Source organism: Pundamilia nyererei, unplaced genomic scaffold, assembly GCF_000239375.1.
Source record: "Pundamilia nyererei isolate P.nyererei 1_Seehausen unplaced genomic scaffold, PunNye1.0 scaffold00113, whole genome shotgun sequence".
NCBI classification, from domain to species: Eukaryota; Metazoa; Chordata; class Actinopteri; order Cichliformes; family Cichlidae; genus Pundamilia; species Pundamilia nyererei.
Genome location: NW_005187514.1, coordinates 2,001,052 through 2,019,040, shown reverse-complemented (window position 1 = coordinate 2,019,040; position 17,989 = coordinate 2,001,052). Strand labels below are relative to the sequence as shown.

At 37.9% G+C, this 17,989-nt stretch overlaps 1 protein-coding gene across 1 annotated transcript; it reads right to left on the bottom strand.

The window, feature by feature from the left end:
* Positions 1-3,107: 3,107 nt before the first annotated feature.
* On the bottom strand, positions 3,108-10,398 carry LOC102195896 (corticotropin-releasing factor-binding protein-like). The gene is made up of 7 exons (XM_005741803.1): positions 10,258-10,398; positions 10,015-10,102; positions 9,070-9,227; positions 7,567-7,777; positions 6,236-6,390; positions 3,817-3,937; positions 3,108-3,525 (listed from the first exon to the last, which is right to left on the bottom strand). Exons 1-7 carry the CDS (start codon positions 10,336-10,338, stop codon positions 3,371-3,373), a joined length of 969 nt encoding a protein of 322 aa, XP_005741860.1. The 5' UTR covers positions 10,339-10,398; the 3' UTR covers positions 3,108-3,370.
* Positions 10,399-17,989: the final 7,591 nt, after the last annotated feature.

The following is a 17,989-nucleotide window of genomic DNA, read 5'->3' as shown; positions in this document are numbered from 1 at the left end:
TGTTTGTTTGTTTGTTTGTTAATTAGTTAGTTAGTTTATTTGCTTGTTTTAATCAATTTTAAATCATGCTTTTTATTTGTTCTTGTTTCTAATGTCTCTGTAAAGCACTTTGAATCACCTTGTTGTTGAATTGTGCTATACAAATAAACTTGCCTTGCCTTGCCTTGCCTTACAATATAAAAAAAATATTCACCACTGTAAGTCCTCATAACTGCTTAAATTCTCAAATGAATGGAAAGCTATATAGCAGTAGAAACAGCATAATTATGTCTTTTAGGAATAATACCAGATGGAACTTTGAGAGTCAACTGATACAGTTGACTAAATCACTGCAGTGGGTGACAAAATTAGTGCATGTATTGGATATGATTGCTCTGCAGATCAGCTGCTCTTGTTAACATCTGAAGTAGACTGATTTGCACTAGACATGTGTGAGTAAGTGTGTGTATTCAGTGATAACAGTTACAATATCAGTTTAATATTTCACCTTTATTTGTCTTGAAGTGAAATGAAGTTAATTCATAGTCCTTCCATCAGTCTCATAAAATATATATATTAGGGGTTTATTTGCTGCCAGTCCGGCCAACTTCCACCATGAGACAAAACGTTTGATTAAAAACAGCTTTGCTAATTGAAATCATGTTAATTTTTTCTCAGCTGGATTACATCAAAGGGACAATTAAATGTGATCTCTTGTATGTTTTTAAATTGTTTAGATATAAGTTAATATATGAAGCCTCTTTTTAATCGTTCAAATAATTAAAGTGCAGTAAATTATTAGCAAAACAATAAGTGATGAACACAAAACATAATTTTGCTGAATGACCAGAATGACCACAGATAGAGGACACTGTTCACTGCTCACCAACCTGCCTGGTGTTTTATTATCATAGCCAATAAGCCAGCGGCCAGAACTGTAAAATATTATCTAAGTACAAAAAGACTGAATTTCTAGTTTTCAAAGCTGCTGCTGCTGCCACTGAAAACACATGTAAAATACAGGAATGTTTATATATATTCTCTTACAGGATTAAATAGCAGTTCATTAAAAGTCTATTCCCACAGATACAAGCTACACAAATAAAGTCCCCAGCGTTCCACTTCAAGGTCTGTGTGTATATTTTTAAAGGGTCTTTATAATAGGAAAAAAATTCAATGTTATGCTACAAATCACATACTGTTGAGAGCATCTCTTTGGGAACAGATCGAGACAGGGAAGGAAAGGAGGAGGATACTGAATAGGAGTGACCGATTTTTCTTGTTGATGTGTATTCATTAACCAGTCCCGTGTAAATAATATCTTAAATAAACATTACTCTCTCATTTTCTTACATCAATGTTAATAATAATATAAGCATGCCTCATTCTGTAAAGGGTCACACGTCATCCACAAGGACTTGTGACGCATATTAGCCTGACAAACTCATTTCTAGTCCACGATGATAGGCCACTAAAATTACATTACGGAGTATTTGATGCTGATGTGCATAAAGCTAGAAAGAAAACAAAACATCTGACTATTTTCCTTTCAATGGCACCCAAAGTGCATTTCATTCTCTAATGAAGGCTGAAAATTGCAACAGATCGAGCGAAAAAAGACATCCGCTGGTTAATTGAATCATCACGGCTGAGCAGGTTTGAGATTAATTCCACGTAAGGAGAAGATCAAAAGAGAGCCACTCAGAAGGATGTCGAGAGGAATAAGAATGCTGAGGCTTGTGGGATAATCCCATTAAGAGCTGCACATTCATTCAGAGTTATGATCCACAGTTGTAGGTATAGTATGCAAGAGATTAGGGCTAAACAGTCAGTGACGGAGAGTGGTCATACTTTTAGAAAAATGTGGTGTTATAATTCTATGCTGTCTGTATTAATCCCTTTTAATTATGAGCATCGACGAACCACTATGAAAGCTGTTTTAGAGTTTGCATCTGGAGCAAATTGGATTATAAAAAATAGAAGAAGTGCATGCGTCATTGCTTAATACTGATTGCCAGGAACATAATCTTAATGCTGAAATGCTCATACATGTTCAAATTGCTGTCATTTAAAGGTATATCAAGGACATCTCTGATTAAAATGCAAAGATTCCATCTAGACTTCATGTTTTTTTAGTTTTGATATAAGGTGGTGTATCTGTGTGCAGCAATATGAACATTTTACTTTTGGACACAATGTACATTAGTGTATGCTAAAGAAATACATTTTTCACTTGCAAGGATCAGTGCCATCCATCTATGTTTATCTATCATCCGTTCAGTTCAGGGCCAGATGTGGGGTAGAGCCTCTCCCAGTTGTCATAGTGTGAGATTTGGGGTATATCCTCAACGGGCCACCCGTCCATCACAGGGCTAACACAGAGAAGCAGGCAACCATTCATACTCATATTCACACCTATGGCCAACTTATATGTCTTTCAACTGTGGGAGGAAAAAACCCACGCAGGAAGAGAGGGTGTTTGCAAACTCCACCCAGAAAGACCCAGGCTTGCCGCTACACCAGATAGTGTGGTTGCAGGAGATGGCTGCCCTTCTGTGAACCTGGTCTGGTTTTGCTGGAAGTTTCTTCTTGCTTAAAAGGAGTTTTTCCTCTCCACTGTCACCAAGATCGTGCTTACTTGTTGGTGTTTTCTCACTAATACTGCAGGGTCTTTACCTCGCAGTATAAAGTGTACTGGAACTTCTCAACTGCTGTCACGATTCAGTGCTGCAATAAATTAACTTGAATTTAATTGAATTAAATTTAATGAAATGCAATTCAAGTTCACGTCACTTAAATTCAGTCTCACAGAAACTCATAAAAATGCAGTAGCTCATAATCACTCTATGTATTAAGAGCCTGGCCAGATTAAAGCATTTCTCTCTTCAGCTCTAAAGAAAGTAGCATTAATCAGTCAAATGGATGGATGCCACAAAACATGCCAGTAAAGCAAGCCCTGAGGGAATATGCAGTTATATAATGAAATCGAAGTAGACCTGGAAAAGGAGAGCTGCTCACAAAAACAGTGAAAATGTGCTTCATCATGCAGTTCATATTTATTTCTTAAATCGTCGAGGCAATATAAAGAAAAGAGGCAGCAGGGATGTCAAACTAACTAAAAACCACAAACAACAAATTTTAATGACAAATAATTAAAAAGGAAAAAAATCCACTATCACCCATAACTTTAAGGAGAATATTCTTTTTAAATAAATAGGCTATGATCAAAGCTAACATAATAGCTTAATAAAATATTTGGCAAATACAATACAAAATACTTACTAATACAATTAGTTAAATGTGACACTTTCATTAAAGTGGTATTTTTTAACAGAGAGATGAATGACTGTGTGTGCTCACAAGTGTACATATGCGTATGTGTTGTGACATCTTATTCCACAGTGCAGAAGTTTTCCAAACTGTTCTCTCGGGCCTTGGGAAGCTCATTGTGTTCCAGTAGTCGGTACTGGAAGGAAACGCGGTTGATATAGTTCCCACTGGACACGAGCCTCACCACTGAGTTATCACAACCAATCTTCATCTGGGCTGAAGGGCCACAAGGAGAGGAAAACACATACTTTACACTCTACCATCCAAGAATTCTTGTTCTGTAGCCAGCCCTACTTACTCTGTTTACATTGGCAGCAAAAACATTTACTTTGTATCTGTATTGCAGTATTTTTACAAGTAAAAACAGCAAATATATGTAAACATAAAATGTGAATTGCATTGGATATTTCACTATGTGGGATGTTTTTATTTTGTAGGACTCTTTTACAGCACATCATAATTACTAGTAAAAGTGTTTCTTGGACACAGTGATGGACACAGACTCACCGAGTCCACTGAGGGAGAAACAGAGGTCGGCCACAGGGAACATCTTAGAGGTATCCACCCCATTCCCTCCCAGCAGCTCCACATAGTCACCTGACCCTGAGCAGCCAGACCACGCCAGTCTCTGTAAAATAAATGATCAACAAAATATTTTGATGGTGAAGTCCAGATAAAGACTTTACTTTGTTACATAGAAAACTGCCATTAAAACTTCCTGTGGAGCTCTTTGGACCAATAAAAGTACTATATGTTAACCTGGAAAAGGCCAACCAAGTGGAGATGTGATTCTAGTGTTTCATGGTTCTCTATTGAGCAGGTGCTTGTAACACAATGAAAAAGTAATACTGCAAAGGATTCAAATGAAATGACTTCATTTGACTGAAAAATGTTTACACAAACGATTTTTGTAATATTTGAATTTGGAATACATACAGTTTTCCTCATAATTTAAACAGAGGCAGTTAACAGGATGTTGTTTTTCAGATATTTAAAAATGAATATTTTACTTTATTAATTTATTATTTATTATATTACACCTTTATGAGCATGCTTTGTACCACTTTTCTCCTTCCCTTATTCATAGAGAGTTTCATTTCATGTAATAGCTTTTATGACTACTCATTACTTACTATTAATTAAGTAATTAATAAGTACTACTTATTTATGTTTTTTTTTTCCATTAACACATTTTCCATTACACACTTCAGCTCTTGTTAACGTTAGTTAACCTCACTTTTCTAATAGTGGAATTGTCATTATAGCAGAAATTGTAGTAATCTGGGAGCCTCTGCTTAGCGTTCTGGTTCTACCAGACACCAGAGAAGCTTCTCTGCATTGTTGTATTTATATGTAATGTATTTATATATTTGTTTGTTTATTTAACAGAGGCTCTGTCAAGCTGCACAGAGTAGATGAGGAGGGCAGGACATCAGGCACAGGAATGTCACAGAAAATCTGGTCAGTTTTCAAAATAAAAGATCCCGTGGAAACTACACCCTCTGCCCTTGCAACACTGTGTGATTTGAAGCACTTTACCGAACAAAACTGTGTAACAGATGAAAAGTCAAGGACATGGTGTATTTCAGGGGTAAGACTTCGATATGACTGGTAAGTGCTCTGCTGTGTTCACCTGCTAGCTTTTTTCTAAAATTCATAAACTGTTATTAAAAATGTTTATTAGACTTATGGTTATTATTTTTGACTCCATTTGTCATTACTATTCCTTATTTACCATTAAAAACTGAGGATCATCTTCAAACATTTAGTATGAGGGTTTAACATTATAATCTACACACAATGAATAATATTTAGTTTAGCTAAAGTGGTTTGCTAAAACTCTTCCATCTATTAACCACAGTGATGTTTTCATTTAGTCTCATTAGACCATTTGCCATTGAGGATTTATTTTCTGTTTTCTTTTTTTCCCACCTATTGGAGTGGGACTTATGAACACAGAGTAATTTACAGTGGCAGTGAGGCTCAGCAGCCAATTTGCCAAACATAACACTGTTTTTGGATGACTCTCCAAAATCCTGGATTACTTTCAATGACAATATTTTCAGTTGACTGTGGTATAATATCAGCATGTGGTGAATGCAACAGAAAATTGGAAACTATCCTAATAGATTCTGGTATGAATAGAATGGTCATCCATCTGTAATAGGACTAACAAAGTGAGACGGTGGACCAATCACATCATTCATGATATAAAATCACCAATTAACCCAGTTGTTCTCAAACTTTTTCTGGCATGCCCAACTTTAGTTTACATCCTTTTCCCTTAGTCTTCCATGCTCCAACTGCAGTGGCTCTGTTCTGAACCCGCCACACAGTTGGAGGACCACTGGATTAACCTAACCTACCATAACATACTTTTGAGCCTGAATACCTGAAGAAAGTCCTCTCTGGCACAATGAGAACATGAAATTCTACACTGAAAGGCTTCATTCAAGCTCCAGGCTTCACTTTAGTTTCAGTCTCATAACTGTTTGTTTTTCCATTTCCTGTGTTCATCAGCTTCCCTCTAGATGTAGGAAGATGACATCCCGGTGCTAATTACGCCTACTGAGCTCTGATCGATCAGTTAAAGTGATTTCCCCATTACAGTTAGGAAAATGAAATTAATAAATCTCTGTAGTTAAACAATACTTTATTAAATTAAAATAAAATTAAAATCAAAATTGCCAAGTACTAATAAAATTTGTGTGATGACATAGACAAACATGCAAATATTATTAATAGCTTTAATAAAAAAAAAAAAAAAATCACACTCTGAATGCGTTTAAAATGTCCAGCTGAAGCTAAAGGTCTATTTAAAGTGTCAGAATTTGGCCTCAGTAAGATATTCATTTCACAGAGAAAAGAAGATTGTGTGTGTGTGACTGTGGGCACATGCATGCGTGTATGCATGTGTGTGATCTACCTGTGGACTTAGCTCATTGCTTTTGGCCTGCCCCAGGCTGAGTTCTGTCAGTCGGATCTCCACGGGGTAGATGATGGAGAAGCTGCAGTTCTTGCGCAGATGTGGCATCACCATGGTGAAGCTTCCCTCTGGACTCTGAGACATGATGTTACAGGCTTTCCACACGAACAAATCGACACATGCACAGACAGGAGAAGAGATTTCACATTTCTAGTTCTCCATAACCTGAGAAACTCATTACTGACACTTCACGTCACAAAGAGGACAGAATCAGCGGGTGGCAGCTGGAAAGGAAATCCAATTCTAGTTCTGATCACAGAACTGAAAGAAAGAAAGAAAAGTGAATTCATAAAAGCATTACGGAAAAGGGAGTCTGAAAATGCTGCCACTTTGTTCATATTGTTCCCTTCACATTTTTGTTGTAAAGAAACCGAGCTAATCAAATGTGAAGAGAGACGTTTGAATTGTTAATTAAACAATTAAATGTTGTATGTGTATCTTTTACATCCAATTTTTGGTAAGAGCCACTATCACAGTCACCATCTAGCTTACCATTGGTAAATATTACCCATCAGTAACGGTTACCTTACCATTGTAATCATTCATTCATTGTTACTTTTGCTTTTCCTCCATCAAACATTTATACATATCATTCAGTTTAAGTCAGTCTAAACTTTAGACTGTGGAGCTAGTTAACAATTTCAGTCGTTTATCCATACTTTTATATAGCTGTTAGCTCCATTCTGTTTGCCAGCCAAACTTTTAGATTTAAGGAATGTTCTAGAAACACTCTGACTTTTATTATGTATTAAATGAGTAACACTGTTATGTTGCATGGAATATGTGAGGTAGCTTTATTGTCACTTTGATTAGATCATATATAAGGCCTAAACTGCAGACAGTTGCACTTAATGGTGAGCAAGGGGATAAACCACTGTTAACCTATAAATAATTAATTGAAACTGCTGGGGTTTTTTTTTTTTGTCTGCAGCCTTTATTTCCTTGTCTTTGTCTTACAGCCACGGTGACAGTTATGTTTCTTGACACAATGTTAACGCTGTGTTTGTCAAACAGCTGGAAAACAGGTGCATCCTTCTCACTCAATTCGTTACGCTCGCTCTTGGCCTTGATTAAAGCTCGACCAAGCACAAATGTCCAGGAAGTACACTCATGCGTGCACACAAATGTACCCCTCATTTCACAAGACATATAAAAAAAAAATAATAATAAAATAACACAAATCTTTTACGCGAAGACTTCAAAGTGTTTTAATGTTTGGTTTTAGATGTTTTGGCCACAAACTGATCTTAGTGATGCATAACAAGACTCACGGAAAGGGTTGTATAGTTTCTTGACAGCGAGGGTGAAGCCACTAGCAGGGCTGTGAATGCGAAAGAAGATCATGGCAACATTCTGAGAAGAGCGGCTGGTGGCTCCTGGTGCTGTGGAGGAACAGTAGTCTGTGTAGCGCTCGTAGAGGGGTAAAGGATGGTCCTGATTGCTGGGGAACTTCTCTCCCTTCAAAACCCAGCCATCAAATATCTTGAAGAGGAACATATGATATGTAGTAAATACAAAAATTAATGCCTTTACTTACTTAATTTCAGCACACTTATTCCACACCTTCACATACAAAACATGAAGCAGTGTCTGAAAATACAAGACATTAATTTTTAAAATATGGAAGAAGCCAAGGACAGCTAGTATGTCCAAATTAAGCTGTTAACTATATGACTAAGAGATAACTCATCAGCTTTATGTAAGAAACCAATTCGCTTTTACAGAAAGAAACAAGCAATCTAATTGCCAAGATTTTTCCCCCTATATCATAGGTGTCAAACTCTGGCCCGCGGGCCAAATTTGACCCGCAGCCTAATTACATTTGGCCCGCGAACCCATACCAAATTACTATTAGAGCTGGCCTACTGGTATTATACAGCTAATATATATATTGTTTAGTATTAAGCTTTGCTTGTTCCATGTTCAGTTTTTCAGCAAAATGTGTTTGAGCACATAAGAAAAGATTCATTCTTATATCTGGAGGAATAAATATATTTCAATAAATACTAACGTTAGCCCGCGACTTTGTTCCAGTTTTGAATTTTTGCCCACTGTGTATTTGAGTTTGACACCCCTGCCCTATATGTTTCTTTCTTGCATGCTGACAGCAGTAAGTGAACTGGAGTCACATTCCTGGTTTGTGTGCACAGACTTGGTCAAATAAAAATGATTCTGATCCAGTGGGTTGGTGAAAACAAATCTTTGTGTTTTCTATTCAACTTAAGACATGAATCATCATGTTTTATCGGGTAATCCGACATGCCACACAGCACATTCTACACTGCTGTGCTGTGAATAATATTTAATTACAAGCATAATCCAACATGAATTTCATTCTAAAAATATTCTGTAAATCTCATGTCTTAAAATGAGGTGTGCTGTTTTGTTTTATTGAGCACATTAATCCTACTAATATTTACACAAATCTGCTCTTGGTTTCTAGATCACATGCATGTAAACCTAGGCTTTATGAAATTCTAATGTCCCCCTTTCCCTATGCCATGAACTGAAATCTGCACTGGCAGGCTTGGCTTCAGAACTAAAGCCTTCTCTTCCCACTCCTGCTCTGGGTAATGTGACCAATGCAGAAAGCATCCAGTGTGGTGTTTGGCCCTTAAACGCCGCCTTAACCCTGTTTGGCCTAATTTCAAATGCACAGGAGGAAGATGAAATAGAATTCAGAGTTTAAACCGAAAAAAGCCTTGGAGTCCCTGCCTTTCACTTAAAAGAGGGGTTGGATATGTGTGGGGGCTATTTTTAGTGTGTGTGCCAACCTTTATGAAGTCTCCAGCGCTGCAGTCGATGCTGACGTCAGACAGCTCCAGACTGATGACTTCACTGGGCTCAGCTATGATGAAAGCTGCACATGCCAGCTGTGGCTTTGATGCCACAAAGGTGAAGAGGCCATCAGTGGCCAGCATGTCCAAGCATCCTACAAACCACACACACAGTCAGTTTTCCATTTCAGACCAAAAATACATTTAAATATTCTAGAGACTAGTACTTAGAGCTTTTCTTCCCCAGCTGAGCACCCAAAGCACTTTTTATTACAAGTCTTATTCACCCAAACTCATTTTTTTGGTCAGCTCAGGGTTCAACATCATACCCCAGGATACTTCAACAGGTAGTATGGAAGAGTTGGGGATCAAACCACTGCCCTTCCAAGTGCTTGACAGCCCATGCTAACTCCTGAGCCATGGTTGGTCCCTAAGCCCAACTATAACAACTTTTCGCCTAACTCTTAAACTTTAACTTACCTTAACTAACCTTCGCCCAGTCCCAAACCTACCCTGACCACACCAAGTAACCAAAGTAGAATTAAAGATTAAAAACCAAACTGGATTGGTCCCCATAAGTGACTATGAAATATATACACCCCCAGAATACAGGTGAGGCAAACACACATATGAACACACACACACACAGCCAGATACAAAATACATTACACATATACTGGGTTCAGAAAACATACTGGATTTGAGTTTAGTCTTAATAATTTCTCATGAGGTCAAAGTGTTACTCAGAGGACAGCATCAGTTTTCATTTAAAAATGTTTGCTTGGATTAATGCATGAATTATCTAACGTGTTTAGTAGCCTATGTTCTAATTAAGTGACTGAATGGGCACTGGTGCATAAATAAACATTCACCCAATTACTGTTTTAAATCCAGAAATTGTTATAATTCGGTGATTTAAAGCTATTTTTAAGCAGTTCTTACTGAGAGGTCGGCGGAAAATAAAATCCTCTGATTCTCTTTTCTGGGCCAAACTCAGCAAAGAATATAATCCATCTGAGGCTTCGTTGTCCTGAAAAGAAGAAGGAAAACAAACAAGTAAATACAAACAAACAGAAAACCTAAGATTTCATCTCTGGGCTGCTCATAAAAACTTGACAGACATGAGTTCAGACTGCCTCACTTGATCAAAAATTCCACTTTGCTCGACTGCAAACGCGACCTTACCTCGATGTAGCGAGCGAGCCCCATCCTTAATGAAACGGAGATAAGAAAGAGAAACAGCTGTGTGCGCAGAGCCACCGACATGCTGAAGTGCGTCTCTCGAGGAGTGTGTCCTGAAGCTGAGGGGAGAATAACGGAGCTGCCTGTGAGATCGCAGCTTTTATAGCAGCCCAGACAGGCAGGCAGGCCGACATCAGAGGGTTAGTGACAAACATTTAGCCGTGCGGACTTAAAAATGACTTTGATAATGAGTGAATAAAAGCGGTCATTCAAGGCTGTTTTAGGGAATACAGATGTTTAGAAACTAATAATTACTGCGTATGAATTCATTGGAGGAAATGCAATATTTGAAACATGTCAGTGTTTATTAAAATCGCTACACAGCTTAACATTGAGTAGACAGGCTAACATAGTGTTTTGTGGTCAATTTGGTGACTCTTCATTGAAAAATAATAGCTCGTGGGACATATTTGAACTGCCAAATACTGTTGGTATTGATTTTTCAAGTCTCAGGAACACTGATAAGAGGGATGAACCGTTTTCCCCCCCAAAGGATATTCCCTCATTTGCTGTTTTGATGACCATGGTGGTGCTGGAAACACATTTCTCCAGAAACTCTCATTGTGTTCAGTAAGGTTGAAATCTGTTAACTGCTCCAGCAAAACTGAATAATTCACGTTATTTACATTACAAATAAGTCCTGCTCTTGTGTTGTCACCCTGGATGGGACCACTCCCATAAGGATAGAAATGATTCACTATGACTGCATAACTGGGTAGGTAGGATTACTAGGATCACTCCGAACAACTTTATTTTGATTTGCAGTGATCTTTAACTCTAAGGAGAAAAATGCACTCAAACAATGATAGCAAAATACTCCTGAGCTATTACAGAGGTTATGGATCCCCCTTACAGTGGAGGTCAAGCATTCATGTCTGTACCAGTCTCTTTCTGTGCGTCACATTTGCCCAACTGTGATGAACGATGACTCATCTGATACCACTTCTCCCACATGTGTCTCTAGACCAGTGCTTCTGGTTTTTGCACCACTGAACTCTTCAGTGTGCATTCATCTCTGTAATAAGAATCGAAATGAATCTTAATACAATACGACTCTATTTTTTGATGGACTCTTTTTACTGACACAGTCAGGAGGAAGAACTCCCGCTTTATTTTTACTTGCATATCACACTAATGCAGGAGCATCACAATCATCAAATAGGCAATGTCAGACCAAATATTCTGTGTTTCTGTAAAATTTCCATAGATCTAAATGCTGATGTCACTTCACCATTCCTATGAAAACACCTGTTAATGGAATAGGCTATTTGACTGAAGCACCTGCCATCTGTGCCCCAACAATAAGCCCTCTTATAAAGTCCCTTCGATATTTTCCTCTTGCCATCTTGATACAAAAGCAGCACTGAATGGGCCTGCTCTGAATTTTTATAGATGACTGGATGTTAACTGCTTAATTGTATGGTGCAGTGGTCCAGGGTGGAAGCATCTGCACTCTCCACTTTTTCCTGCAGTTTGTCACACAAATGAATATATTGAGACTTTGGCGGAGAGAAAATGAACCTCATGCGCTCTTTTATATATACACTTTTCGGACATGAATGCTCAGATTGCAAAAGTCATGAATTCTCAGATGTCCTTTGAGATACTGAATGAGTCAGAGTTTATGCAGTGCCAGTCATGAGTCAACCTTCAGCTAAAGAACCACTTTCAATTTGGTTTCAGTCTATTACTTTTGCCTGACATTTGGGCATCGGGGAGCACAGAACTGCAGTGGTTAGTGCTGCTACCTCACGGTGACATTGCCATGAATCTTCTAGCTTGGTTTAGAGTTTTTCTGAGCATGTATGTTCTCTCTGTGCACCTCAACAACCTCTCACAGTTCAGTGAAAAGCATGTTAAAGTGTTCACTGATCCTAAATCGAGTTTTTTATTTGAATTATGAGCTGAAGTGTACTCTGACAAGTGGGATAGGCTGGAGTTACTGCTTATTTTGTGTTTTATCCCCATTTCCAAAATGCTGCATTTAAGTACAGTAATTTGATTGCATGTAAATTTTTGATGCCATTGTGTTGCATACGTTCAATGTAAAATGTTGATGGAATTTGGTCGAAAGAAATTTACTTGATTGATAAACACTCAGTTTATACCAAGCATCTTTTCCATAATGATTAATTATTTGAATTAATACATCTTTGATTCTATATAAAGAATCTTTTCTGTTCCTGCTTCTGCTTTCTGATCAGCAACTTGTGGCCTGATGGGACTAATATGTGCGACAACTTTTGACTCACTTGCTGGTTACTATTAAGACTTAAGAGACATCTGTGACAACTGTGACAACTATCTTTTTAAGGATGTGTTTTAGCTCCCCGTCTCTAATAAAGGAATAGTGAGGAAATGAGGTGTTTCTCTGCAAGAAGTCTGAAGTCTGACTTACTGACTGAGGTCAGTTAGTCAAACACTCATCAGATTAGAGAGGATAATTAGAGAGAGGATGATTTTTTATATTTCACATAGCAGTTTGATAGAAGTTTGATAAAAGGTGCGTTGTGTTCCACTGTTTCAGATACTGCAAGTAGACCTCTATTAGACTGAGTAGAATACCACCAAATTTTGCCACAGATTTGTGCTTGTGCTATAGCCTGCTTTCTTCTGCGTTTAGAGAGATATAACCTCTTTGCTTAGATTTTTATTCATTCATTTTACTTGTTTTTGCTGGCCAATTTGACAGCCAGGAAATCAAAATGGACAGCTGTGGTCTAAATAACATCTTTGGACAAAGTGAGAACAAAATGAGCAGTGAGTCATACCGTATACTGCACATGAAAAAAGGAAAAAGACCGGAATATGTGTCCGGAAGGAGAAAGTAAGAAAGAGCCAACAAGGGAGAGCGAGAGTCTGCGATGTAGTTCAATTTGTTTTGACATAGGAAAGTCATTTAGAGTTGACCACTTTTAGCTGCCTGTGCTGCCGCTGTGAAAGGTCAAACTCAGATGTAGCTGAGTGTAAGAGATGATGATCAGCCTGTCAGCGCTCATACACACATCTGATAAAATAGCCCTCTCTTTCTGTCATTCATCTGAAATGAAGATGAGAGACTGTGCGTAAGTGCGCCTTGAGCTAATTATAGCTGACATTTTTTTCCATCGTTATTAAGGTCTACGATGCCACACAGAACAACAAACCACAAAAAATAATGAACATAATGAATAACATTTACTATAACAGCCTGTCAGCCTGTTGACTTTTAATGCTGATGACCTATTCGAGGTGTGTTACTTTCATCTAAAAGCCAGTAGTCAGTGTTAATAATTAGTTGCCTCACAGAGTCATTGCGTTGTGAAGATGCCTCAACCTATTAGCCAGAGTCTCACTGTTTAAAGTGTGTTTTGCTAATCTGAATGACACCACAGGAAAGGGAAAATGCTCGCAAAATGCTACGTGGTGAGTGCCCATGTGTGTGTATTTCCTGGTGTTAAATGCTCGTCCCTTAGCAATTTCATGTCATGTGATGTGTGCGTATGTGTGATGCGGAGCTGTGATACATACTGTAATTGTTAAAATCCAATTTATTAAATGAATTGATAGATTTTAATGAACACGTAACCCCAGAGTCTGATTATACTGCTCTAAATGATGAACAGATACAGCAATTCCCTCAGTGCTGGCCTATTTGAAGAGTTCATTTTCTAATCTAATAACCATATTTAACAACCACTCTTCCCCTATTACCTCCCCCAGTGTATCACCCTGACTGAATGAAGGGTGAGAAAGAATGAATGAATTGCCATCCTGTGCTACACATGGATGAACTTTCTCTGTAAATGTGTTATTCTTGGGGAACCATAAAAATACAGTACTAGCATGACTAAACCAACAGCACACAAGAATATCCCAGTAATTGTGATATGAAAAAACGGACAGAAAACCCCCCCAGTACATTTGAATGTTAAAATCAGAACATCAAATTCAGATGTGTTTAAAATGTTTTAAATTTAGATACCATAAATATCATCACTAAGAAAAACAAGCGAGGAGCCAGCTGCTTCTGTCTTCACCAGACAAAAGGCTACAACACCATCTGGTGGCAGATGCAGAAACAGGTCTATTTTTGCTTCAAGAAATGCACGAATCAGTGGTAACTTCTCAATGATGCTCCAAGTGGCAATGACAAATCCTTCCCACAGTTTTCTCAAAAATGCAACTGATTTGGTTTACCAGGATTTTCCTAAAGATAGAAGCAGTTTAAAAAAAACTTAAAGGAGTGTGATTTGCTGTATCTGGGATGATTGCCCCAGCTGGCAAGATGTGACAGTCACCCCTCCATGTGGTTAAAGTTAAATCACAGTGATTGTTGACCGCAGACATTAGTGTCTTAACCCTGTCTTACTGCCCAGCATGCAACCTCCTTTTGAACACCTGCTCCCTGGCAAACGTACACATGTAGCTAAGTATTTTTGATTTTTTTCTTCATTGTGTGTTGCCTCCTTTACACACACAGGAACACACAGTTCTTGTGCGGATCTGTCTGTCAACACAGCGGTCCAGCCCGGCTCTCCCCACTGCCTGACTGACCCATTCATCTCCCGTGTGGGCTGTAATGAGCTGACCCTCCCCATTTGGACCAACCTGACAGAGAGAGATTACTTTAAAGTCTGCATGGATTTTCTCCTTTGTCCCCTCCTCCCCATTCCTCTCCCTTGAAAGTGGCTAATTCAAAGTGCATTAATGAGGAGCGATGGATAACACACTCTTCTTTTAATTACCTTCCAACCAAGTTCTTCAGGGGAGGTCTGGTGACTCCCATCTGACACTGGCCTGTTTATTTGGTTTGGTTTTTACCATGTTAGACTTTTGTGTGATGCATTATGTAGTCAGAAGAGATCATGCTGAAGCATTTATGGGTTATAAGGACAACACGTTAAAAAGAAAAATAATAAATGCACAAAATACATTTAGATAAAAACAGTTTTTTCTTAACGTACATCTTTTAAAAAAAATCTTCAATCTATTATTGGCGAGGCTATTGAACAAACACGGATTATGCTAATATTAAGAATAAAATACTGAGGTATTGTATACACTGAAATGAGCCACTGGAACATGATGTGAAGAGCTTTTTGTTGTCTGTTTCCTAGTAAGCACATTCACAAATTATACAGGGATGATTGATGGTGCATGCAGACGATGAGAATAATTCTACATAATAGTATAATTACAAAGTGTGATGCAAAATAATTGTTCTGGAGCCAACAGGGACCACTTTCCCCAATGAAACACAATTAGGTAAACTGATATAAACAGAGAGCAGGATTTGACAGAAAAGCTTAGGGAGTAAGATAATCACTTAAAACAAATCAACTCCAGTTTTGTTTGGATGATGAAATCGATTGCTCAAACTAAAAAATAAAATAAAACTCACTATTTCATGTGTATGCTGCTATTATACTAGTTTCTTTATACACTTTGTTTTGTTTTTTTGGTAATAAAACAAAGTCTTACATAAAGTGTAGTAACTAACTCAAGCATGATCCTCAATATCAGTGCTCACCAAACCTGGTATGGTAAAATAACACATACCAAAGTTTAAGCTATTGCTTAAACTGTCTTTGAACAAATAAGGCAAAAATCACCCTTAGTCATAGGGATTTGGTGGCTTGATGTTGTTTTTGCAAAAGCGAATACATTTACCTGCTGGGTTAATGATTTAGGACCACTTTTTATTGTTATGGAACACACTTTGGTTCTTCAGGCCATGCTCCTATTTGTACAAAGTCTCTGGAGGCTCCTGTATGTCAGACAGTGGCCTTTCAGCTCATATCTTGGAAATCATTTTTTCAATTTCAAGCAGTGACTGTGGGAAAAAAAAAGCAGACACTTGTCTGATGTTTTTATTTATGTGAGTCAGTGGCTAACTTGAGAGAGCCTGAGAGTACCTTGTGGCAAGACAGTTGCCATTTGTTAGGCAGGCAGGAACAGTGCAGAAGACAAGTATATAGTTGAAGGTCTTTAATTGGCTGTTAAAACCTCTTACTCCTTCAAAAAATGATTTTAGGTCAGCTCCAAATACTTCTAGCTAAGTCCTGGGCAACATTATTTATCTCTTAACTCTTCGGAGGAGGGGAACTTTTCTTGCTTTATATATTGACAGACTTTGCCTGAATGCCAGCATAATGAAAATCTTTTTATACAGCTCATACTGATCTTGTGCATCAGTTTAAAATATATAAAATAAACATTTTCTTCCACCTGCTTAGAGTTTCCTCGCACTCTGAAACATGTCTGCTCAAGGCAGAGATGGGTGGGCCTTTAAATGTGTTCCTTCATCATTCAGGCTCACTGTGGTCTGGGCAGTCTTATCCAGCCTAATACACATTGATTAGTCTACATAATCAATGTATTCAATGACAATGATTCAGTACACTGCATAAATTTATCGACTGCAATCAGCTATAAACAGCAGCCCTTTTTTCGTCCACTTTCTGTTTTATTAACTAGGTTTTGATGGAAAAATAATTCTCTGCAGAGTTAACAGACATATTTCATTAAGTGATTAAGTGATACCGAGGTGAAATAAAATCTATTGACCATCTGTCTGGATTTTCTTGAGAAAAAAAAATGGCATGAACGATTAAAAAACAGCGGTGCGAGCTACCAGACAGCTACCAGAAGGTGGCACTGTTTAGCTGCTGTTGGCTTTACTGGCAGCTCTTTGTTACTTGTTCAACCTGAAGAGTTTCACATTGAATTATCTTTCTGTCTTAACAAAAGTGAACGAACAGCAAAACAACAAATACAAGCAAAAATCAGATTCACCCAGGATTAAAATTCATGGATTCAGAAAATCAAATCACAAAATTAGGCATCACAACAGTTGGATGATTTAGTCACATACCTGCTTTATGCTGTAATACTAAACCAGTTTACCCAGCTGTATTCTGCTTTAACCTTTGAAAACAAATCTACCCTTTCAGTGTAGGTGAGAAAAGTTTTCGGGGAATACCAGAACACACTTGTCTGCTCTTACAATTTCAAAACCCCGTCTAGAATGAAACAGAACGCCAAGTGATATATCATTTTTCACTAGACAGTTGAATAAAAAGAAAAAGTGCAGTAGGAAAACCCCGACGTGAGGCATGTAACTTTGCTACTCCTGGTTTCCGTGGCCATGCATGACCAGGTCATGTAATGAATGTTGATAAAGTAGAAAAGCCGCTTTAATCAGGACGGATCACTGTGCAGAGGTGGAGAATGTCAGAGAGAGCAGGCACAGCTGCTTAGTGAGAAATCCAATATTGACTGTCGGGATAAATGTCCTGCATATTCTCTCATCTGTCCCAGGGGCCGTGGTATTATGCCTCTCACGTTAGCACTCCTAATTGGATTAAAAATGGCTTGTTATTGGGAGAAAAATGACTGAAAAAACTATCATGATTATTGCCTCTCAACAGTGTTGGCTCCCAGAGCTGAAGAGGTGACTGTCAAAAAAAAAAGCAGTTTGTTTGGAAACAAACTTGCTTTGATTGATTGTGTTTTAAGCTCAGACTAATGTGGACAGTGCCATTGCATTCAATGCCATTTTCTAGTATTATACAGCAATCACAGTGTGGTATTTCTGGAATTTATCAGCTATTTTTACACATCAAATTTCCACTTCATTTATTTTCAATAGTAAAATAATAAATAATAATCAAATAAAGTGTGTGTGTGTGTG

Excerpts from the sequence above, each read along its gene's own strand:
- LOC102195896 (XM_005741803.1), bottom strand. The coding sequence starts at position 10,338 with ATGTCGGTGGCTCTGCGCACACAGCTGTTTCTCTTTCTTATCTCCGTT. Across the intron at positions 10,103-10,257 it reads GGCTCGCTCGCTACATCGAG|GACAACGAAGCCTCAGATGG; the intron begins GTAAGGTCGCGT and ends TCTTCTTTTCAG. Across the intron at positions 6,391-7,566 it reads GAAACTATACAACCCTTTCC|CCTGTAACATCATGTCTCAG; the intron begins GTGAGTCTTGTT and ends TCGTGTGGAAAG.